Source organism: Octopus bimaculoides, chromosome 12 (assembly GCF_046866305.1).
Source record: "Octopus bimaculoides isolate indiv1 chromosome 12, ASM4686630v1, whole genome shotgun sequence".
Classification (NCBI taxonomy): Eukaryota; Metazoa; Mollusca; class Cephalopoda; order Octopoda; family Octopodidae; genus Octopus; species Octopus bimaculoides.
The window spans coordinates 28880922-28907887 of record NC_142939.1 but is presented as its reverse complement, the minus strand read 5'-3'; the positions used below and the strand labels follow the sequence as shown (position 1 = coordinate 28907887).

Here is a 26966-nt window from a genome sequence, read left to right as displayed (position 1 = left end):
ATGTTTACTACTGGATGTTAGCCTGTGATTGGTCAAGAAAGGTCATGAGGTATATCGGTTTGATGTTGGTATTTCAGCAACAACAATTAGTTGGAAAATATCGCATGGTGAACAGGAAATCAACCGCGTGGTGGACAAAAAATCAGTCGTGTGGTAGGGGGAAGTAGGAAGGGGCAGTAGATGTGGGGATATATATGTGTATATGTATATGTATATGCCTATATATCTGCGTGTATGCATCTGTACTTATATGAGTATGTGCGTGTGCTTAGTTGTACATTCACACATCCACATGTGCGCACACACACATATGCATACACACGCACACCTTTATCTCCATGTACATATGTACACACACACATGCGTGCACACTTGTGTGTGCATGTGTACATACATGCACACAGGCACATGTACACCTGCTAACACACATCTGTACACATGCATATGGTGAGCAGATGCATATATAGAGAGAGAGATAGTTTAAATTAAAAAATGAAAAAGCAAAACATTTGACATCATTGCAAACATTTAATTTAGATTGCGAATATATACAGATAGGCTCTCTTATAGCTAGCTGGTTCTAGAATAGCCAAGCATGTGGAACATGATATTGGGTAAGGATTCCATAAGCTAGATATACCATCATCAGAGTGGGAGGAGTCAGAAAAATATAAAAATGAAGAAATATCCCCAATTGAGGATACTAGTACTTTCCAGTTTGTTAAAAACGACAGAAGGATCAGTGTGAAATAGCTAGATACCTGTTATATAATGTCAGTGGACAAAAATTCCTTGTATATACTCTATATTTATATATATATTTATATATATATTTATATATATATATATATATATATATATATATATATATATATATATATATATATATATATATATATATATGCATACAACAGGCTTCTTTCAGTTTCCATCTACCAAATCCACTCATAAGGCTCAGAAGACACTTGCCCAAGGTACCAAGCAGTGGGGGACTGAACACTGAATAAATAAGCATTATATTTGACAAAGAAATCTGAATGCTGAAGGGTTAAAAACCATGCTAAAGCTAACTTCAACAGTAGGCCGCCATATTTATTCCATTTAGGATAGTTCTTTGCCATTCCATTGATGCTCTTAATTCATAAACCTCTCAGTTTAATATTTCTATGTCTTTCTTTTCCTTAACATCAATAACAAATATGTCTATGTTATTAAGGTTACATTCCTCCTAATGACATCTTCAATCTTGCTAACATGCTGTCTTTCCATTTGAGAACACTTCACACAACTCATCTTCACATCACAAAAACATTAGAAAACCTCATAAACCTCTTATCCTCAGTTTCTCACTTGACTAATGTCATTCATCACCAGCAAATCATCATTGTTGTCAACATCATCATCATTTTAATGCTTACTTTTCTATGCATGTATGAATGAGATGGAATTTATAGAAGCAGATTTTCTATTGCTAGATGCCCTTTCTGCCACTAACCTTCACCTGCTTCCAAACAATGTAATATTTTCCCATGGCCAGACATTTTCTCTCAGAAAATTAGAAATGGACACTGCATATATGACAGTGATAATCATTTACAAGCTATCACATGATGTCAAGACAAGGAGATACAAACACACATATATGCATACATATACATATATGAGGAATGTCTTTCAGTTTCTGTCTGTCAGATCTACTCACATGACTTTGGTTGGCCCAGGGCCATAACAGAACACACTTGTCCAAGTTGTAATACAGTGGGATTGAACCTGAAGCCATTGTGTTTGGGGAGCAAACATTTTAGCCATACAGCCATACCTGCACCTATTTATTTTCTTATTTCATCATCAACATCGTTTAACATCCGTTTTCCATGCTGACATGGGTTGGATGGCTTGACTGGGGACTGGCAAGTCAGTAGGTTGTGCCAAGCTCCAATCTGATCTGGCAAGATTTCTACAGCTGGATGCCATTCCTAACACCAACCACTCTGAGAGTGTAGTGGGTGCTTTATACACACACACACACATATATATATATATATAGCATGGCCTTCGTATGTTGGGCTTCACTGAGGCAATGACAAGCAACTGAGACCTTTGGAGATAAGCTGTGCTAGAGAAGACTCAGCAAGCTAAGAGAGATTGTAGTTACGGCCTAGGCCAGTGTTGTATAACCAGCCCATTTAAGAGTTCCCTTTAAACATTGGGCAATGTGCTGTGCTTGAGAAGACCTATTGCGTCATTAAAATCGCTGTTGCTGTTGATGCCAGTACCATTTGACTGGCACCTGTGCTGATGGCACTTGAAAAGCACCTTTCAAGCATGGTCAATGCCAGTGCCACTGGACTGGCTCTCGTGCTGGTGGCATGTAAAAAGCACATTACAAGCATGATCAATGCCAGTGCTGCCTGATTGGCTGCCATACCTGTGGCACGTAAAAAGCACCATTTGAGCATGATTGATGCCAGTGTCCCTTGACTGACCCTCATGCTGGTGACACGTAAAAAGCACCCACTACACTCTCAGCGTAGTTGACATTAGAAAGGGCATCCAACTGTAGAAACCTTACCAGATCAGATTGGAGCCTGGTGCAGCCTCTTGGCTTGCCAGTCCTCAGTCAAACCGTCCAACCCATGCCAGCATGGAAAGTGGATGTTAAACGATGATGATATACATATAAAGCCCTCAATGGAAAAAGTGGATGTCGGTATGCATAGGACTCAAGCCAACACCCCTTGTATTCCATCAAGGGTTTATATGCCCCAGTATTAAACTATTTTCTTCAGTCAATACACGGTGATTGCTTATAAGTTTTAAGCTTATCTTTATTGTTATCATTTACAGAATTATCACTCATCACCACTTCTCCATTTAACGCAGAAAATGCATATATAATGATGATCTTTCAGTTTCCAAAGACTAAATCTAAGGATTTGGTTGGCCTAGACATGTAGAAGACACTTGCCTAAGGTGCTATGCAGTGGGACTGAACCTGAAACCATGTTGTTGGGAAGCAAATTTCTTAACTGTGTCACCACTGCTGTAACAGTTCTATTCTTTCCAGGCCTGTCAAATAACTGTAATAGCTAGCTCTCGCTCTATACATTGTAATACTTCATCACCATAATGTGATGAGGAGTCAGAATTGTTAGCATGCTGGACAAAATACTTAGCAGCATTTCATTAGTCTTTACATTCTGAGTTCAAATGCTGTCGAGGTAGGCTTTGTCTCTCATCCTTCCGGGGTTGATAAAATAAGTACCATTTGAGCACTGGTAGCAATGTAATTGACTTATCCCCTCCCCCGAAATTGCTGGCCTTGTGCCAAAATTTGAGACCAATATTTCCCCACCATATTGTCCACTCCCTAGGAAGGTTGTATTCTAGTGAAAGAAATGGTCTGTGTCTCACAGCAGCTTCTACCTTTAGAACACTTATTTATCATTTAAGTTACATCTTGCCACCTCTTCCGTCTAGTTGAATGCTGTCAATAGGGCTTACCAATTAGTGTCTGCTAAGTTAAGGGCAAGGCCGGTAGCAAAAAGTGCTCAAATATATTTCAATACTAGTAATTAATTGATATTTTATTTCAACTGCTATGGATGAAACAGCAAAGTCGAGGTAGGAGGAATTAAAAGTTGTAACGTAAATTAAAACGTGGATGTTATAGGGTGTGTGAGAGCACGTGACAGTGAGTGTTCGTTTTATAAAATTAATCAGGTGATGATGACAAGCAGTTCCCAATAGACCTTGCAGACCTCACTCCCAGACTGGTGGCGATATCAAGTAAACCAAAAGTGAAACAAACACACATAAGAAAAAAAAAAAAAAGTTCCGGGACAGGAAGAAAGAAGTCCGATAATTTTTAATTTGAAATTTACCAAACTGGTCAGCTTGATATTCTCTTCGTGTGTGTGTACACGTTCTATATAAATATATCTATATCTATCAATATATATATATATATATATATATATATATATATACAGGTAAATGATAGGATTGCTTCAATATTTCAGGGGTAGTCTGAAGTATCTAAGCAACCAGGGGATAGTTAAATCCGAAGGCACTCCTGGAAATTACTTGTGTGGGTACCGTCTTCGTTAGAAGGTATCCAGAGGCAGGTAATTTATTGTTTAAACCGCAGTTTATAATTATAAATATGTGGAGATATATATATATATATATATATATATATATATATACACACACACACATTTAGAGAGAGAGAGAGACCAGAACTTTCGGTTTCTGTAGCCGGTGAGATTAGGCCTTGTCTGAATGAACATATGTAGGAAATATATAAATAGATGTGAATATGAAGGGAAGCAGGTGTCTGGTTCGCATACTTTAATCAGCGAACATGGCTAAAGGTTCCCTGAGATCAGGTGTGGGTTTTAAAAGCGGGCGGTGTGTTTGGCCGACTGAAGGTTTGAGTGTTTTTGTGAGTGTGTGTGTGTGTATAGATAATGTAAACGAGTATCATCAGTTAGCAGGTGTTTGCCTGCGAGTATATTGACACGTAAGAAAAATAATATGGAGAGGAGGTATCTATATGATTGAGAATCGATTAGTTGTTATGAACAACCAAAATAAACAATAGAAAGTTATGCCTGAGAACTAAAAGAACAACACGAAGTCGTGAAAAGTTACGATTTTACGACGTCTTCTGGTGAAAGAAAACGATAGAGAAAATGAAAGCATTTAGTTCTGTCTTCCTTTCTTTCCTTTCTCCGCGAAAACTCACGTGGAATTTATTTAGCAACGTGGAACGGGAAGTGAAAGGCTACTTTCACCGGATATTGACGACAATTGCCGGAATAAGACGAACATGTTTCTGTTTCATTTTTTTTTTTAATATTAATCACGTTGTCTTCTCGTTATGACGAGATATAAGTGAAAAAAAAAAGAGAGAAAGATATAGAGAAAATACGAAGAAAGCGCGTTAGTAAGACAGAGTAAGAAAGTGAGAGAGTGATGTGTGAGGGAAAAAGAATAATGTTAAAAAGGGAGGGAACGTTGTTGTGAAAGAGAAAGCAGAATAGTGAAGAGAGAGAGAGAAATAAAGGTGGAAAGGAAAGAATAAGAAACTAGCAAAAGAGTGTGAGAAAGCGAAAGGGAAATAATAAGGAGCAAAAGAGAGAAGGAGAATAATAAAAGAATATGAGAGAGATGGAGTAAGAGAAGAGTGTTTTGAAAGAGAGAGAAAGAGACAGATAGAGTTTGAGAGAGAGAATGTGTGTAGATAGGGAGGAAAGTGATTATCGTAACAAACAAAACACAGTCGAGCCATGATTTTCACCAGTTGTCTCTTTCCTTGCTTCCTATATTTACGTCGGCTCTAATCTTGGTCTCGGTGGGTGGTATAGATTATTTGTTGTTTTTTTTTATAGATATATATATGTATCTATTATAAGTATATTAACCTATTATTATTGGTCTTACAATAATCTTGCTTTTGCAATTTTAATACTAATTAAGATTTACACGAGGAAACAAAGAAAACGTAAGATGTATTATTTTTATACGAATATATATTTGTAATACAAACACGACATACACAGGTGTGTTATACACACACACACACACACATATATATATATATATATACACACACACACACACTACGCACATTCATATGTACTTAATTAGTAAAGACTTCATACAAACATACGAGTATATAGTATTTCATAATTTTACCATTGTAATCGGTTATTAGTGGTGTCTTTGATTTGTATCATTTATTATTATGATTATTATTGTGTTTTCTTGAGATTATTCATTTCTTTTATATATAATTGTAATTGTATATTATAATATTTTTTTTTGGGTTTTTTCTGTTCTATAAGAATCAGGAAGTCTTTTAACTTTCAGTAATTCCTATCTGAACATTTTTTTTTTCTTTTTTTCCCCTTTCTATAGATGTGATGCGTTTATTTATTTGAGCTTATGCAAGAAATTATTAATATTAACATTGTTGGTTATCGAGTTTTTGTTTTGGATAACAAACACATCAGTGTGAGGAACACCTAATCGTTTAATGTCTACAGGAAAACTACAAGAAACCACAAATAAAACGGAAATTGTTTAATTATCAAATTAAACAATATAAATTCATACGACTATATAAATACATACGCACATTGCCACGATGTATGCATTATTACCAAACAATATTTGCTTCTGTTCGATTTGGTCGGTGTTTTTGATTTTGTCTGCAATACTTATTACCGACAATTCCATTTCGGTAAACGGTTTAGAACAATCAAAGAAAATCTTCCGCAGGCAAGTCACAGAAAAAATAACACCAACAACAACAACATTAAAAACATCATCTTCCACGTTGAGCCCACCAGCCTCTTCCAGCTGTTCACCTTCATCTAACAGTGCCAATTCTTCCTCTTCATGCAACAATGGCACAGTCAACAACAGCCATACGTCCAGTTTTCATCACATTGTTGACCGATTTCAAAAAAACAAAGGCATGCTACTGAGGACTTTGTACGTGTTGATAGCTATTACATCCATCGTGGTCATATACTTCGCAGTCAAATCGCTCAGGTATGTTTTGTCAGAGATACTATTTCTATGTATTATTTTGTTATTTCTTTGTCATTGTTTTCATATTAGTGGTTCTGTCTTTCTTTTTAAGGCATTAATCTCCAACTATATTTACATTTCTTCCCCACATTGTCTCCAATATCATGACCCTTTATGGTCAATACAAAATAAAACAACGTGTCTTATAGTATTTACTTGTGACCGTTACGTTGTGGTTTCTAATCCTGCCGAGATCACTTTCGCCTTTTGTTTGTTCAGTGGTCGATAAAATAAAGTACCAGTCAAATTGTAGAGTCGTTATAATCGACTATACCCATCCCGATACATTTCACGCCTTATGCCAATTTAAAAATAAGATCATTATTACGATTATTATAAGGGCTCTGCCTTGGCAGAATTGGTAAGGCGAGGGTCATTTCTTGCAATATTTAGCTACTCCCCCACTTATGTTCTGTGTTCAAATCTCACCGAAGTCCTATATTACTTTTCATTCTTTCAAAGTCGGTAAAATTAATACTGGTTAACGTTCTGCCCCGTCCCCGCCTCACTAAATGTGTCTTAGAATCTTGTTATGATTCTTCCACAAATAGGGGATGCTGAATGTTGGAATGCTATTTAATGAAGGCGTGCTCGATCGACTTAAGTTGGAAATAAATAACAAAAGGATGAATAAAAGAAAAAGTTTGTTCTACTTTTTAGAAATAGCAGCCAAAATTTTTATCTCCCTCAGATCAAGCCCTACCGCCTCAAATTAGGAAAGAACACACAAAACAATGTAGTAGTCCACCTTATCTACATAAGCCTTAAAAGATTGTATGGTCACAGCTGGAATGGCCTGTTCGAGCATCAGGATCGATGTGGACTAAAACACCGGCTGTATTCATAAAAAGCGAACCGGTCACGATATATACACGATTTGTTTACTTATTTTACGAGAAACAATTCAGTTTGAGAAAGAATTTTTTTTTTATCTCTGTATAAACCATTATATCGATAATTCTTATGTTATCGTTTCATAACCTAAAGATGTTTCTTTTCTCCTTTTTGTTACTTTTTAAAAATGTTGATTGTTGTTTTACTTTCAGTTAGTAGATTTACGATCAAATACGTTTCTGTCATAGCTCCCCCCCCCTTTTTATTTTTTTTAAATTTTTTCTGCAAGTATAAACGATAGGTTGGGATTTAAAAGAAATTCAGCTGCTATTTTTAACAAGACGAACCATCACATAAAAATCTCTTGGGTCCTCATTAGTACAAGCGTTATTGGCAACTTACAACCACAATATAGGGTCCCTAAATTACATCAGCATCATTAAGAACATGCCCCATAAACGAAGAAACCAGAACATTCAATGTTGTTTGTAGGGAAGGATAGTAAAATGCCAAAGACAGTGAAGTATCCGACCACTTGTTTTTGCATTTTGAGTTCAAGCCCCACCCAGCGGTCGATTCTACTTTTTGATCCTCTTGTATCTAGAATAAATTTAAGTGGTACGAAAATGATTTGCCGTGTCTAAAGAAGTCCTTATTTGTGGAACAAACACCTATGACAAGGTTGATAATTAGTGACTCACTCCATCGGAAACATCAAAAAAAATTACCGGGAAATTTATGATTTTCGTGTATGAAATGCATTTTGTAATGAAAGTAAATTTGTATATACTTGTTTCGTTGCCAAAACAACTTAGTTCTAACACACCAAATCTCTCTTTGCATTTTGTGTATTGTAGAATCGGTTCGTTACGCGTCCGCCTCACAGCGTGTTTCAACAGACCCATATGTGTTACCTATATGAAGATATCATCAATACATACACACAAATCACAACACAAAACAGCAATTTCCAACCGTTTTTCAATTCACTGCATACTGATATACTAAATAAGGTTTACACTCACACACACACACACACACACACATATTATGTATGTTCATATGTTTGTTTGTATATATATGTAGTCAAATATTAAAATTATTTTCAGTCACATGGATGCACGTATTGCATTTTCCATCAAAGAAACACAAGTTTTCTACATATTCTGGTATTTTCTGATTCGCCTAACAGAATTGACAGTGCCGTTCTTGAAAGCATCAGCATTATTAACAAACATATCGACACTGTAAAGTTACTAATTTGTCCACATGTCACATATTGGACATATACCATACTATTTACAAGCCCACACGGTCCAACATATTTGTTTCCTCGCATTCACACAACGAATACATTTACAACTCTTTAGTTCAATGTTTTAGCTTGTCGATATTTCTAACCAGGTTGCCACACCCTGTTCCACAACTTCTCTACATTATAGCCCCCACCTCATTCGCCAGTGAACCTGATTTCGTGCATTTAATGTGAAAGTCTGTTCGGATTGTCATCCCCCACTGTTGCCCATAAATATTTATATACGCGGGTAGTTTATATGCGTACGCCTATGTGCGTGTTGTTCAATTTACAACTGTATGTTTCATATATTTATTTGGTCACTTCACAGCATGGAAGTGAAAGTTAGTTTTCACTCTAGGCGGGATGCAAGTCTATTGCAAGTAACGTTCCAAGAAGATTTTGGAACCAATTTCTGAGACATTGGTGAATTAAGTTTTCTCTGCAACCCAACCCAGATTTTTTACATAACATCTTTTCAGTTGAACCCACAACCTAAAAAAATTCATTAAATGTTAATTTGCCTACAGTAGAAGTAATGCGATGTTTTGGTTGAGGCCCATCTTTGGAGAATTTTTAGTCTGGAAGGAAAGGCTCTGTCTGAAATACCATTCATTTCCTCTTTACAACACACACACAAATTTATTTTATTTTGCTTCTTTTATTAACCTTTTTTTAGCCAATAGCAAATTATCTATCTCTTATGCCCTTGGACTTATTTTATTTTTTTGTGTGTTCTATATAATAGTAATCAAATCATTAGATTCATGGACAATAATTTGGAAGGTTCTGTATAGTTGCATGTTCTGTGAAAAATAAAACTAAATCTAGTTTAAACAACACCTTTTGATATCTCAAACAGAAAAGATACCTTAGATTATATATATATATATCATCATCATCATCATCATTGTTTAACGTCCGCTTTCCATGCTAGCATGGGTTGGACGATTTGACTGAGGACTGGTGAAACCGGATGGCAACACCAGGCTCCAATCTAATTTGGCAGAGTTTCTACAGCTGGATGCCCTTCCTAACGCCAACCACTCAGAGAGTGTAGTGGGTGCTTTTACGTGTCACCCGCACGAAAACGGCCACGCTCGAAATGGTGTCTTTTATGTGCCACCCGCACAAGCCAGTCCAGGGGCACTGGCAACGATCTCACTCGAAAATCCTACGGGAGCCAGTCAGGCGGTACTGGCAACGGCCACGCTCAAAATGGTATATAATATATATATATATAGTCTTAGATACCTAAAAATAAGATGATCATGGTTGGAATACTTCTGATCTTTGGTCAAGACCTGAGGCTTAACAGCTAATTCATATCTGTGACCAAGTCTCTCACACATTCATTTTTCTAACCACTTAGAATGTGGACTAAATGCATTTTATCATATCACCAACATCGAGAGGTTGGTACAGCCACTGGCAACACTTAAAAGTCATATCTGCTATGTTGTTTCCATTCAATAGTGCCAGTGGGTTGACTCATCCCTGGCAAGAGTAGAGAGAGTTTCCTATTCTTGTGTTATCTCTATTCATTTGTTGAGTTCCATATCACACAGCTGAGTGGGAAGAGACCCACTGTGATTGGAGCAAGAGGATGATAAAAAAGAGAGTGATGTATGGTAATGAGATTAGATAAAAGTAACATGACCTAGACATTGGTCGAAAAGAGAATGATGAAATAGAATTGGGTGAGGTTATTACGAAGTCAATGTAATAATAGAGAAAGGTATGAAAGAGGAAATGACAGACAGATGCATGATGATTGTTGGTAAGGATTGTTGGCACTCTGTCGCTTACGACGTCGAGGGCTCCAGTTGATCCGATCAACAGAAGAGCCTGCTCGTAAAATTAACATGCAAGTGGCTGAGCACTCCACAGACACGTGTACCCTTAACATAGTTCTCGGGGATATTCAGCATGACACAGTCTGACAAGGCTGACACTTTGAATTACAGGCACAACAGAAACAGGAAGTAAGAGTGAGAGAAAGTTGTGGTGAAAAAGTACAGCAGGGTTCGCCACCATCCCTTGCAGGAGCCTCGTGGAGCTTTAGGTGTTTTCGCTCAATAAACACTCACAACGCTCGGTCTGGGAATCGAAACCGCAATCCTATAACCACAAGTCTGCTGCCCTAACCACTGGGCCATTGCACCTCCACATTGGTAAGGATATAATATATCTATGCATGTCTGCTCATCCATTTGACCATCTATCCTTACATGCATGTTTGGTTGTGTCGAGGCACTGACATAGCTGGGTGGTTGAGCTTAAGCATAATTCACTTCTCATCTTCATACTTTTGAGTTGTCCTACTCTATGACACCTTGGTCAAGTGTTTGCTGCTATAGCCCTTTGTTGACCAAATCTTTTGTCAGTGAATTTCGTAGATGGAAACTGAAAGAAAGCCATCCTGTATGTATATGTGTTCATGTCTGTATTCATTTACATTTGCACTCTTATGACAGTTGCAGACATGCAAGTAGTGTTGTTGTTATGTCTATCAACAAACTATCTGCTCACTCTGCACCTTTTTTAGATGTGTGAAATAAGAGATCCCTTACTCGAAAAATGGGCTTAGCAAACAAGAAGGGCATCTGGCTGTGAAACATTGTTCAATAATATATTCATGTATCCCATGCTAGCATGGAAAAATTAGACACAAAATCAAATGAGTATTATCTTTTACTGTTTTCAGTTATTTGTCTGTTCCATACTGGAAACAGCCAACTACAGTCAGCCATTGTGTTTCTACTTTATTAACCTTTGAAGGATGAAAGGCATAGTAGACCCGAGAAGGATTTGAACTCAAAAGAATGAAGTAATATAATTAAATATCACAAAAGATTTTGTTCAATGCTCCACTGATTCTGCCATACAATCACCACATTCAGTGACATGTAAGAGGCAAATCAGCATCTGGGTTGAAATTTTTGGGGGAAATTTGGAATGCAAACCATATTTTGAACCATTAAGGTTCAACAATTAATTCTTTAGTAACATTCTGTTAGCTTCCATAAGATCAGCAAAACATTTTTGGCATAGAATTTGTAAGTTCTGAAATTGGTAAATGAGATATTTTATATCGTCATCATCATCATCATCATCATCAAAAGTCTGTTTTCAATGCTGGCTTGGGTTGGACAGCTTGACAGGAATTGTCAAGACTAGGGGCTGCCCCAGATTCCAAAGTGTATTTTGGCTTTGTTTATTTGGCTGGATGCCCTTCCTTACACTAACCACTTTACTGAGTGTACTGGGTGCTTTTTACATGACAGCATCACCAGTGCTTTTTACGTGGTACTGGCACCAATACCAATAATTTTACATGGTGCCATTGTTTTAGGAGCTCAGTTCTATTATAGTGGGCATGTCTTTTTGAGTACAGCAATGTGCCAAGTTTTTCTGTAATTGTATTGGGGAAATTAGCACTTGTGCCTGCAGCATGTGTAAGGACTTTCAAGCGAGATCGTTGCCAGTGCCTCTGGACTGGCTCTTGTGCGGGTGGCACATAAAATACACCATTTTGAGCGTGGCCGTTGCCAGTACTGCCTGACTGGCCTTTGTGCCAGTGGCACGTAAAAGCAACCACTACACTCTCTGAATGGTTGGCGTTAGGAAGGGCATCCAGCTGTAGAAACTCTGCCAAATTAGATTGGAGCCTGGTGTAGCCATCTGGTTTCACCAGCCATCAGTCAAATCGTCCAACCCATGCTAGCATGGAAAGCGGACGTTAAACGACGACAGCTATATGTGTGTGTATATATATATATATCTAGTTGTAACTACAGGTGTTCTGTGGGGTTCATGTCAAGTCATAGACTTAGCTAGAGAATTCATTTGATACATTTTGTTCTTTCGATTCTTTTGTGTGTTGTATTAGAACATGGAGTTTCATCTTCTATGGGTAGGTAACTGTTTCCTTCAGTTCTTTTTGAATGTTTGTGTGTATGCATGTATGTCATATATATATATATATATATATATATATATATATATATATGATAATAATATTAGGGATAAAATCCGAAATTACAGGTAAAAACTCAATTAAAATCAATATATAAAAAATTAAAATTAAATTGAGCTTTAAAGATTAAAATATATATAAATATATAGTTTCCAAGGCAAGGCAAACATCTCAAGTCATATACATTATTATTATTGGAAAAAATTCCAAGTCTTACAGCTGTTTCTGGGATATCCTAGCATATGGGATATTCTGCCATCAGAGACAAGTAGGGAAAATGAAAAGGGTATATATTGATGAAATGACAGTATAGAGGAAGGGAGTAAAAGAATAAGGAGATGAAGAAAGAGAATGAAATCAAATTAGGCAGCTGTTTAGCAATGTAACACCAAAAAGGAAAATTATAATTGTCATTAAAAATGACAGAGGGTGTAAGAAACACCTACAATGCTAAAAATAAGAGCTAAAGTGCTCTGGTGCTGCAGTCAACACACATACATGTATACATACATACTGACAACAATCATAAACAGCTGAAGTCGGCAGCTGTAATTTCCCTATACCGTCGATGGTATATATATATATATATATATATATATATATATATATATATATATATGGACAAATGTCTCTCTGCGTAACACTTTTTTGATATAAAATATTTTTTGTCACCATTCATAACTCAAAAGAGCTTTTCAGCATTCAGAAATAATTTCAGTTATAAAGTGATTAAATAGGAGGAACCAGCAATTTAGTTGCTGGCTACCCAACCTTGAAATAGATTGTGCTAGATTACTGACATTATTTTGCTATATATTTCATATATATACATATAGGGGCAGGAGTGGCTGTGTGGTAAGTAACTTGCTAACCAACCACATGGTTCCAGGTTTAGTCCCACTGCGTGGCACCTTGGCCAAGTATCTTCTATTATATCCTCGGGCTGACCAAAGCCTTGTGAGTGGATTTGGTAGGCAGAAGCTGAAAAAAGCCCATCATACATACATATATATATATAATTATATGTATAGGCGCAGGAGTGGCTGTGTGGTAAGTAGCTTGCTAACCAACCACATTGTTCCTTGTTAGCCTTGGGCCGACCAAAGCCTTGTGAGTGGATTTGGTAGATATATATATGTACATATATATATGTGTGTATGTATATGTTTGTCCCCCACCATCACTTGACAATCGATGTTGGTGTGTTCATGTCCCCATAACTTAGCGGTTTGGCAAAAGATGCTGATAGAATAAGTACTAGGCTTACAAAGAGTAAGTCCTGGGGTCGATTTGTTTGACTAAAGGTGGTGCTCCAGCATGGCCACAGTCAAATGACTGAAACAAAAGAATATATATATGTTTGTGTGTTTGTTTGTCCCCCCCCCCCCCCCAACAGCACTGGCATCGGCCACAACTACGATTTCGTTTGACTCAGCAGGTCTTCTCAAGCACAGCATATTGCCCGACAATTGAAGGGTTATGCTATGATCTCACTTGACTAGCTGGGTCTTCTCAATCACAGCCTATCTTCAAAAGTCTCGGTTGCTTGGCATTGCCTCTATGAGGTCCAATGTTCAGTGGTTGTGCTTCACCACCTCATCCCGTGTTTACCTCTTCCACAAGTTCCTTCCACTTTTAAGGTGGGACACTTCTTCACATAGTTGTCCTCATCCATACACAATACATGACCATACCAGTGCAGTCGTCTCTCTTGCACACCACATTTGATGCTTCTTATGTCCAACTTTTCTGTCAAGTTGCTTACACTCTGTCATATATACACACTGACATTACACATCCAGCAGAGCATTACTAGCTTCATTTCTTTCAAGCCTACGCATGTCCTCAGCTGTCACAGCCCATGTTTTACTGCTGTGTAGCATAACTGTTTGCACACATGCATCATACAATCTACCTTTCACTTTGTTACCAGCAGAGGTTGGAGCTCCCTGAAATTTGCTTTCAGAATGTAAAGTCAGAAAAAATGCTGCAAGGCATTTTGTCTGATGTAGTAACAATTCTACCAGCTTTCCACCCTGTGTGCTTCTATTTCATTCTGTCAGTTGGTAGAAGCATGAATTATATACTTTAGCTTCAAGGCTGAAACATGTATGGAGTCGTCCCAAACTTTTCTAAGGATGGACTAATCTTTCTCTATTTACATTATCTATTTCTGATTTTAATTAATTGGGGTTGTGGAGTAGCAATGCATTTCATAAATTCATTTTTTCTTCCAAGATTTGAGTTGTCTCTTGATTTTATTTGGTTAATTTAAACATTATTCAACAATATTTATCCTTCCTTGATACAGGTGTAGTCTTCATTAATTAGAATTATTGTACTTACCACATTATGCATATTAGCAGTCACTTTACAACAACCTGCATGTAATCACTTGGTGTGTCAGAAATAGCAACCAAACATACTTCAGTTACACCATACTGTCTTGAAAAAGAATGTACACATTGATCTGTAAACTTCTAGATTTGCTGTGCTTGACAAAAGCTTATATATGTCTGGCAGGTTGAGTGACCTTGTACAGGCTTCCTTGCTCTTTTATTGGCTGTTCAGGTTATTGCTTCTGATGTTACTATTTTGTGTGTATGTACGTGTGTGTTTGGCTAGGAGAGAGTTCATTCATTAATCCTTTAGCATTTAAATTGGCCATATCCAGCCCAAATATTCTACCTGCTTTATGTTCAGACCAGTCAGATCAGGCATCTCACACCTACTCCGCAATGTGGCTGTGTGCTAATAAGAAGCTTACTTCACATCCACATGGTTCAGTTCCACTGCATGGCACTCTGTCTTCTACTATAGCCTCGGGCCAACCAAAGCCTTGTGAGAGGATTTGGTAGATGGAAACTGAAAGAAGCCCATCGTATATATATATATATATATATATATATATATATATATATATATATATATGTGTGTGTGTGTCTTTGTATCTATGTTTGCCCCTGCCAGTCGCTTGACAACCAGTGGTGTTGTGTTTATGTCCCTGTAACTTAGTGGTTTAGCAAAAGAGACTAATAGAATAATAGGCTTACAAAGAATAAATCCTGGGGTCGATTTCTTTGACTAAAGCCCTTTAAAGTAGTGCACCAGCATGGCCACATGTCAAATGACTGAAATGTGTAAAAGAATGAAAGAATAACCAATGTCATCAGAATCTCAGAGCTGTGAGATTATGCAGATTAAATTACAACAATGTGAATAAGTAAGCATTACATTTGACAGAATAGTCTGAATGCTGAGGGGTTAACCCTTTCTTGACTGAACTTTTAATGACTAAGCAACCAGATTTTTCAATACAATACCAATTTTTGAAGTGGTTTAATAAAATAGCTATAACTTTATGAAATAGCTACATCATGCTGTTATTGGCCAACTAGAATTTCATGATATCATAATGAGATTTTAATTGAAGTATTAATTTAAATACAAGTGCTTTATTGTTGGCAGTCTCAGGTGGGTTGACATTGAAAGTTATTAAGAAATAGAGATTTCATTTCTTATCCTGGAGCAGGTCAAACAGTGATGTTTAAACCTTTAGCGTTCTTGTTACTTTGTCAAATGTAATGCTTATTTATGTTTCAAGTTTTACTTGTTTGTCATTAGGTTTTGACCATGCTGGGGCACTGCCTTCAAGAATTCTAGTCAAACAAATCGACTGCTGTACGTTTTTTCTTTAAGCCTGACACTTATTCTATCGGTCTCTTTTGCTGAACCACTAAGCTACAGGGGTCTAAACACACCAACACTAGTTGTCAAACAATGATGGAGCACAATCGCTGGCACGTACACACACACACACACACACACACACACACACACACACACACACAAAATGGGCTCTTTTTAGTTTCTGTCTACTTACAAGGCTTTGGTTGGCCTGAGGGTAGAGCAGAAGACACTTGTCCTAGGTGCCATGCGATGGAACTGAACCTAGAAGCAAGTGTTTGGGAAGCAAACTTCTTACCACACAGCCTCACTCACTTTATTTTAAATTAAGCGTGCATTATTTTGTAGTTTCAAGTTTTCAATATGGTGATTGTTTATCTTTAGAATTACATTGTAGTGTACGTGTGAGATGCCAGATCTGGCCACTTTTAACATTAAACAGGTAGAATATTTGGGCCAGATATAGCCAGTTTGAATGCTAAAATGTTAAGAGACAGAGAGAGATTTGGTTGGTATAGTGGAGCAAGTAAGATAAAAGTGATTTTTAAAACTCCCTTGGGTGGCTTTGTGTAGGATGAAATGTACCAGTTCTTGGACTAGAAACAGAAATGGAAATAAGATTTTTCATTTACAAAGAAGAATACGAAGAAAAAAAATAGGAAATAAGCCTTACCTTTATATTCTTAAGTCTACCAGCTGACTTGATAAAATTGATTTATTTTTATAATAAGCTGTGTTGGCATAGCAAAAACAGAAAGAAGGAAAATCACTCTGCCAGTTGAGTTGAATGCTCTCTCTAACATCTGGAACTAAATAGCTGACCTAACTGGCCATCATTAACATATATATTTCTCTGCTGCTTTGTTAAACATATACATATGCATGCATGCTTGTAAATGCATGCAGACATGTATAAATATATGCATGCATATCTATACATACAAGCATACGTAGATACATATTTACAGACAGGCACATACTAGACATTTATAATGTATGTATACACACTCATACATACATACATACACATTTACATACATACTTATTATGAAATACATATACGTTGCACTGTAAAATGCACACAACACATTTGCATGCACACATCCATGTGTATGTTTGTGTGTGAGTGAAGATGCAACTTCATTATTGAAAATTTTAAAGGCTTTATGTCTATGGCAAGAATTTGTTATTGAAAGTTCTGTATTGTTCATTGTACCATGAAATTATTGGCTCTAAGCAAGAGATGGAAATATATAAAATGGCATCAGGCATTGAATACATTTCCCTCCTGTATTTATATATGCCATGACCATCACTCAGAATTATGTATGAATTTCGAACTTGTAGACATTTCTCAGCATCATTTCTGTTTAATCCTTTTGTGACATATTTCTTACGAAATACACTGTCTTAGTATTTCAATTAGAAAGTAATCCAGAATATGGAGCAACTTTTTGTAAAATAACCAATTTAGAGTATTTTTGTAACACTTGTATGATATCATCATCTACACCAAAATGTGAATATACCAATAAAGGGAATGGGGGGGGGGGGGGTAGTGAAATGGATGACATAAAGAAATTCGTACTTTTACTGCTATGCTTTAACAAGAAGATTGCTACAGATGATTGAAAGATGGTTAAGTGCCTTTTACCATAGTCCCAGGCTGACTAGTGCCTTCTGAGTGAATTTGGTGGATGGAAATTGTTTGAAAGCTTATCATGTATATATAAATATGTATATAAAGTATATGAGCAGTTTTCATCAGGTGACTCAAACTAATAAGTATACACTCTGTATACCTTTTTATTATTTATCTAAATCTAAATTAAATATCCTTGTCAAGTCTTGCCAAACAGTTTGCCTTTTCATTTTGGTTTTAATCTATATGTATGTATATATATTAATTTCACATTTTGGCACGAGGCCTGCCAATTTTGAGGTGGGGTGGTCGTCGATTATGTCAACCCCAGTATTCATCAGTACTCAACTGGTACTTATTTTTTTGACCTTGAAAGGATGAAAGGTAAAGTAGACCTCGACAGAATCTGAACTCAAAAGTATGAAGATGGATGAAATGCCACTAGACATTTTGCCTGACACGCTAACAATTTTGCCAGCTTACTGCCATATATATATATATATATAATAATAATAATAATAATACAAAGAATATATATGCATGTATACACACATATATGTACATACTTACATCTACATGTGTATATAGATGCATATCAGGGTACAGGACGTTAGAAAAATGAACTACAGACAACGGAACGAACACATAGGAAAACAGATAGCCACTTGGAATTATTCCTTCATCAGCTGCCTCTATTCTAACTAGGCGTTTCGAATATATATATATATAATTTAATTATATGTATTTCTTCTATCTTAATGAATAAAAAATTCTTCGGATAGAATAAATGGGTTAATAGAAACCAATGTAGCAAAGAACACAAAATAACTGGTGTAGTTCCTGTTTTTAAGGCAGGAACTCCTTGAAATTTTGGGTATTTGAGTATATTTAAAAATTTAAGGAATGGAGAAAACGCATGTTATAATTGCATACTTTACATATGTAGGAATAAAGTATGCAATTATAACATGCGTTTTCTCCATTCCTTAAATTTTTATATAGATATATATATATATACATATATATATTGGTGTGTCTTTGTGTTTGTTCTCCACCACCATTTCATAACCAGTGTTGGTTTGTTTATGTCTCTGTAACTTAGTAGTTCAGTGAATGAACTGATAGAATAAGTATCGGACTTGAAAATAAGTACTGAAGTCAATTAGTTCAACTTTACCCATCAAGGTGCTGCCTCAACATGGCCACAGTCCATTGACTGAAACTGAAACAAGTAAAGACTAAAGATAAACACAATACAAAATAAACGTAAAAAGTAGGTTTGCATTTTCATACTATGCATTGTGTTGAACAATGAATAACTGCTTAAACTCTGAATAACAAAAGTAAACTATTCTTATTAAACAGTAAAGGAAGGAAGACGATACATTGTGTGATTAATACGAAATGCTATATATTAATGACAAGAAGAAAAAAACCTCTATTATAAATCAGGAATTCAAAGTACAAAAATACTTGTTTTGTTTTCTGACTGCAAACAGTCTTTGGCAGCTGGTTAGAAACAGGGCCTGGCTATGTGGGATAATAATTCTATGACACAGCAAATGTTGGTTTCAATCCATGCAATTTAACACTTTCTTGTATCTGTTTGAAAGAACTTCTCCAGTGAAAGCCGTTGAAACTCATTTTTCCCTTGTTAATCTAGCATTTGATGCATAATTTAAAGAAAAGGTTCTCACATAAAATTTTGATAGAAGTTTTAAATTTACATATGATCACTTCAGAATGAGATGTTCTTTGTTTTCTTGTTTGTTTTTTTTTAAACCCAAAAAATCGAGAGGCAGTTTTGGATGAGTGGTTATCAAAAGGGTTTAGTCAGGATTAATATACCTGCACATCTGGATTCAGTTGTGGTTGGACAGTGGTATGATGGATGAAACGGTTGATTTAAACAGACCATATCAGGCCCAGATATTCTACCTATTTTATGTTTACACCAGCTAGATCTAGCTCTTCATACCTACCCTACAATGTCATTCTAAAAATAAACAATCATACCATTGAAACCTCAAAGCTGCTGAATAATGCATGATTAATTCAAAACAATGCAAATAAATAAGTATTGCATTTGATGGAGTAATCTGATTGCTAAAAGGTTAATGTAACCAACAGGTGTAGCAGAGCCCATTGCTACTTGGTGAAGGCGCACCACTCAATGGTTAGAACGTCGAGCTTATGAGCGTGAGGTAATGAGTTTGATTCCTAGACTGGGCTGTGTGTTGCGTTCTCAAACAAGATACTTCATTTCACATTGCTCCAATTCACTCAGCTGTAGAAATGAGTTGCAACGTCACAGGTGCCAAGCTGTATCAGCCTTTGCCTTTCCTTTGGACAACATTGGTGGCATGGAGAGAGGAGGCTGGTTCATGGGCAACTGCTGGCTTCCATAAACAACCTTGCCCAGACTTGTCTTGGTGGGGAACTTTCTAGGTGCAATCCCATGGTCATTCATGACTAAAAGGAGTCCTCTGAAGCATTGTAGTTTGCTACTTATCATTTCATCCCAATTTAGCCCTTTCTGAGCAAATCTACAAACAAAGGTGTTGGAGCCATGACCATTCTGTTGCACATATGCATTGTGTATCTTGAACTACATTACCCAATGTGTTCTTATCACTTTCTTTTTTATTTTTGCAATTGGAACGGTACTTGACTTCTATTTTGATTTGTTCAAACAACCACATTAAAAGATTCTTGTTGGATCCATTATTGGGAAGTTTAGGTGCTCTTTTATGGATCACGGGGCCAGCAGTTTAAAGAGTTTTACTGCTATTTCTTTCACCTCTGTATTGAGTTAAAAAAATGTAGCAAAATTTCCTTCAGATTACATCTTATGTGTCTTAGAAAAACCAATGGTGAATAAATACATTGGATAACGTGATCAATAAAATCAACTAGATAGTCATGATAGTAGTGTCTTTTGAAGATATATGTTTGATCAAAGCTGACCTGAGTTGGCACAACAACAACTAGTCACTTCTGTCACATATAAATATGTAGGTTTATTCATTGAATGAATAGCCTACAAACTGTAAAACTATAGCATCAGAAGAAAGAGATATGGCAAAGAGTAATGCAAATAACCTTGGGGACTTTATATTTATGAGGAAGAAGACTATAAAATAAACTGCAGGGGAAGAAAATTGGTATAACTAAAGATCAAGGAAAGATGAAAGCATGACTGTGGTAAGAAGTTTGCTTCCCACTGTGTGGCACCTTGGACAAATGTCTTCTACTATTGCCGAAAGCTGACTAAAGCCTTGGGGAATGGATTCAATAGATGGAAGCTGAAAGATGTTCATTGCTTGTGTGTTTGTGTGTGTGTATAGTATATATGTATGTATGTATGTATGTATGTGTGTGTATTTGAGGGGGAGCTGAAAAGGCCTGGCTGGAGGCCCGACCTTCCCAACCCTTTTACAGCGCTTTGAAAAACTGAAGGTTCGCTGCAATAAATATGTGAATCTGAGAGGGGAATATGTTGAACAAAATCATAATTAACTAATCCTCCTGTATTTACTTTTACCCAAAGCCAGGAATTTTTCAGTACACTCTCGTATATTCTTTTACTCTCTTGTTTCAGGCATTTGCCTGTGGCCATGCTGGAGCACTGTCCATTTAATATATATATATATTAATCATGCATGTGTATAAATATGTGGATGTATATTTGTGTTTGTCCCCCACTCCTATTTGACAACTGGTGTTGGTTTGTTTACATCTCCTGTAACTTACCTGTTCGGCAAAAAGAGACGTATAGAATAAGTACCAGGCTTGAAAAAAGACGAAGTACTGGTTTTGATTTGTTCAGCTGAAATCCTTCAAAGCAATGTCCCAGCATAGCCACAGTCAAGTGATTGAAACAACTAAAAGAAAAGATAAAAGAGGAGGCGGGAGAGAAGTAGCATTTGAAAGCAGCATGGGAGGCACTGAGGGTTTCTTTTGGTCAGTCAGTGTGAGAAGAAACAAAATAATAGCTGATATGGAAACCTGTTAAGAGGTGTGACTGGTAGGAAAATGCAATTTGACTGCAGTGTTTTCTGCATTAATGCATGACGTGAATGCATGCAAAAGATATGCAAATAAATCTAATGTAGAAAAAAAAAAAATCTTTCATTTTATTTTTATGAAAGATGATTTTAAAAGAGGCTATGTACATGCAAAGTATGTCTTAATTCAATTGTATGATTTCCATTGTTAAAATTGAATATTTAGTTTTAAGTACAGAAGTCACCTTGGCTGTGCACACACATAGACACACATGCACACGTACACACACACTTTGAAAAGAAAGTGTTAAGTAATGTTTTTTCAGTTTTGTGTTGATATTAAGATTAGTCTTTTATGTTGTGCTTGTGTGAAGTATTGTTTTGCATTTTGGTTGGCGCAGGCATGACCTAGTGGTTAAGAAGTTCATTTCCCAACTGTGTGGCTTCAGATGCAGCCTTATGAAGGGATTTGATCAGCAGAAACTGAAAGAAGCGGCGAGTTGGCAGAAACGTTAGTACGCCAGGCGAAATGCTTAGTGGTACTTCGTCTGCCATTATGTTCTGAGTTCAAATTTCGCCGAGGTCGACTTTGCCTTTCATCCTTTCGGGGGCGATTAAATAAGTACCAGTTACGCACTGGAGTTGATATAATCGACTTAATCCCCTTGTCTGTCCTTGTTTGTCCCCTCTATGTTTAGCCCCTTGTGGGCAATAAAGAAATAGGAAACTGAAAGAAGCTTGTCATGTACTAGGCAGTGGATCTCATGGCTTTTGATCTTAACTAATTAGAATTGTTATCATGTACATGATTTGTCTTGGTGTAAAAGATGGGCTACACCAAATATTCTACTTAATACACGGATTTGCTTGTCACTTGCTTGATTGTAACCAACGAACATGCCCCTTAGTGGCTGACAATATGTGCATCTCTGATCACAAGCATGAGTGGTGGGGAGCATCATAGCCATGTGTTGAGAGGGGTTCTTTGGAGTTTGAATAATTAATTCCTGGAAACATGGGTGCTTTAGTCATCATCTTTAAACAGCCTATATAGTTGTGATGCATGTGCTTAGTATGCTTTTATCAGATGGGCAGTCATGATGGGTATATTGGGCTTTGTATATTTGTACCCCAACATCACTCAATGATAATACACATGTACATGCATGTGAGGTACTAGAAAAAGTTACCTTCTTGAATCATGCCAACTGATAAGGCTGGTTTCCCAGTTTTCATGGAATATAAATTCCCCACCTGGATGAGATGCTGGCCTGTCACAGGATTACTCGTTTTTACCTACTGAGTAGACTGAAGCAAGGTGAAATGAAGTGTTTTGCTCGAGACCACAACATGTCGCCAGATCCAGGAATTGAAACCACAGTCTTACAGTCGTGAGTCCAACACTCTAACCACTAAGCCACATGTATGTACACATGTATGTATGTGTTCGTTCACTGACACCTGTGACACTTGAGAAAGAGTCAGAATGGAGGTTAGATTATGTCATTTATGAAAATAATGTATAACCGTGTTAGTCTACTTATTTTAAGGAGGGAACAACAGACAGCACAACTGTTTTTGAGTATTGAAAGCGGGTCATGACTTCATCATTGTGGAGGAGGAGGAGGTGGATTGAGCTGGCAATTGATATTAGTAATGTCTACAAATATGGTAACTGTGTGTGGGTTTTAACAATGTCAGTTGGCTAGCAACAATGAACAATTGAGAGACCTGTTCAAGGTTCAATCATAGTTGTTGTTTTTGCTGTTATTATCCTTAATAGCCTGTGTCAGTAATGTATGTGTTTTAAGTAAAGAGTAGATCATTAGTAAAATTGGAAATAATTACACTGGATATTAGGATGAACTGGGAGTGGGGGCAGGGGTGCCATTTGAAAGCCATGTGTGTGTGTGTGTGTGTCCCTTCTCCATTTACCAACAATTTACCATTAATAGATCTAATTTCTTTTTTGCCTTCTTTTTGGTTTTACCATAATTTTTTTTCTCTGTAATTTTGTCTTCATGCTTTCATAGCTTTCTAACACATTTCTAAATGGATATGCGTATGTAGTTTCGTGTGTATGTGTTCCTTATCAGCTTAACATGCACTTTTTCATGCTCAAGTGGGTTGGTCCCAGCTTTGTTAAGGTGGATTTTCTATGACTGGATGCTTTTCCTGTTGCCAAACCTTATCTGTTTGCAGCCAAGGTAATAACTTCCCCATGACCAGATAGGTTTTCATGGAAAATTGGAAACAAAGAACACTACCTGTAAACACTTGTTTACAACAATCACATGATGTCAAGACAAAAGAACAGTGTGTATGTGCATCTATTTATATTGTTCTCTCCACAGGAATGTAAATTAATCAAACCATTTGTCATGCAGTTTTGGGGAAAAAAACACAGACAGACACACACACACACACACACACACACACACAGGTGTAGCAAAGGGTGCATCGTGTCTGTGGGGTAACAAGTTTGCTTCTCAACCACATAGTTTCACGTTTACCTTGAGCAAGTATCTTCTACTATAGCCTCAGGCCAACCAAGACCTTGTGAGTGGATTTAGTAGATAGAAACTTAAAGAAGCCTATTATATATGTGTGTGGGCGTGTGTGCGTATCTTTGTGGGTGTGTTTGTATGCACCCAAGCTTGACAACCGGTGTTGGTGTGTTTACATTGCTGTAACTTAACAGTTCAACAAGAGAAACTGAAAGGCTTTAAAAAAACATAGATACTGAGGTTGATTCATTTGACTAAGATTTTTTAAGGCTGTGCCCCAGTATGGCCACAGTCTAATGGCTCAAACAAGCAAAAGAAAAAGAGATTATATATATATGTATATATATATATATATATATATATATATATTCCACAAGGTTTTAGTGGGTTTTAACTAAAATAATATATATATATATATATACACACATGATCTCTAACTGTGGAGTGAAACTGTGGAAGTGGTAGACCCAGGAAGACATGGGACAAGATGGTGAAGCATGATCTTCGAATGTTGGGTCTAATGGATGCGTTGACAAGTGATCAAGACTTTAGGCAATTTGCTGTGCTTGAAATCATAGTCGTGGCCAGTGGCTTGTGAAAAACACCCATTACACTTTTGGAGTGGTTGGCGTTAGGAAGGGCGTGCAGCCAGAGAAACCATGCCAAATCAGACTGGAACCTGGTACAGCTCTCTTGCATACCAGTTCAGTCAAACTATCTAACCCATGCCAACATAGAAAGTGGATGTTAAATGATACACACACGCACGCACACACACACACACACACACACACACACACACACACACACATACGGATATGTATAAGTAAATGCAGATGTAAATAAATGCACCAACACATACTTGTGTATTTGTGTGTGTTTATGTTTACACACATACATGTATATATACATCTATGTGAAACTAGTTGTTTGCTTATATATGTTTGTGAGTGTCTATATATATAGTTATCTATGTACTGTGCTTTCTACCTATCTTTTGCTATCAGCCAATTTATGTTTCTATAACTCACTAATTGTACAAACATAGATATCCTGTAATTAAATGTTATAAAATAAATGAAAAGAAAGACGTAATCTACTTTAATTGCCAAAGTGTGAAAATTTAATTCTCATCATTTCTGTATGGTAGGCTTAATCTGGCTGCCCAATTTAATGTCTGCTGACCCTGCCCCAACCCCAGTCTTTGAGTGCCTTTAGTGGGATTCAGTCTGTTATGTACATTTGGGCCAAGTCACTGGTTTAAGAAAAAATTTTCCTCCCTTCTTTCTAGTTTTTAAGCTCTGAAAAAAAAAAAAAAACGAAATTGGTAATGGGTTCTGTCCTTTCCTCTTTAAATAACTGAATTAAAATAAAAATTCCTTTACATTCCAGTCACCAACCTTTACCTGCAAGGTTTGGCAACAAGAAAAGCATCTGATCATAAAAATTAGCCTTTTCTAGTTGGGCAAAATGGACATTAACTCTTTAGCATTCACATTGTTCTGTCAAAAGCAATGCTTATTTATTCACATTGTTTTGAATTAATCATGCATTATCTTGTTAGTATGAGATTTTGATGATGTAACTGTTAATTTATTAGAATGATATTGTAGGGCTGGTGTGAGAAGTCAGATCTGGCAAGTATGGGCATAAAACAGGTAGAATATTTTGGCTGGATATGGCCAGTTTAAATGGTAAAGGGTTAACCAGCAAAGTGACAATGTGGTAAGAAGCTTGTTTCCTAACCTCATGGTTTCTTGGGCAAGTATCTTCCCCTATAGACCTAGGCCAACCAAAGCCTTGTGAGAGGATTTGATAGACTGAAACAGAAAGAAGGCCATTGTGTGTGTGTATTACTGCCTCCTTGATCATGTGATAGTGGTAAGCAAGTGTCAGTCATGCAAGCAGTGTCCTTTATTTCCAGGCTTCCATGAAAACATGTCTGTTCTGACAGAATATTACTGGACTTGGAAATAGGTGAAGGTTGATGACAGGAAAGGCATCCAGCTGCAGACATCTGTCTCAGCAAATTCCATTCAACCTATGCAAGCGTGGAGAAGTGGTTGTTAAAATGATGATGATGATAATAATTACTAGATTATTGAAATATTTCTTAGGTGAAGGCATTACACTTTGATTGAATTATAAAATGCTACCAAGGATTACTACATTTGCAGTGAGCTGGCAGAATCATTAGAACATCAGGCAAAATATTTAGCAACATTACCTCAGCCTTTACACTCTGAATTCAAATTCTGCTGAGGTCAAGTTTACCTTCAAGGTGGTGAGCTGATAGAATCGTTAGCAGACATGGCAAAATGCTTAAGAGCATTTTGTCCATCTTTATGTTCTGTGTTCAAATTCCACCAAAATCAACTTTACCTTTCATCCTTGCAGGGTTGATAAAATAAGT

At 36.7% G+C, this 26966-nt stretch overlaps 1 protein-coding gene across 2 annotated transcripts in view; it reads left to right on the top strand.

The window, feature by feature from the left end:
• Positions 1–4842: 4842 nt before the first annotated feature.
• Positions 4843–26966, top strand: part of LOC149133058 (uncharacterized) — a 96785-nt gene continuing 74661 nt past the window's right edge. Inside the window, exons 1-2 of one of the 2 annotated variants that reach the window (XM_089360897.1) lie at positions 4843–5509; positions 5926–6564. In XM_089360897.1, the coding sequence (XP_089217023.1) occupies positions 6155–6564 (410 nt within the window). In that variant the 5' untranslated portion in view covers positions 4843–5509; positions 5926–6154. The remainder of the gene's footprint in view (positions 5510–5925; positions 6565–26966) is intronic. The other variant, XM_089360898.1, reaches the window with a different exon arrangement.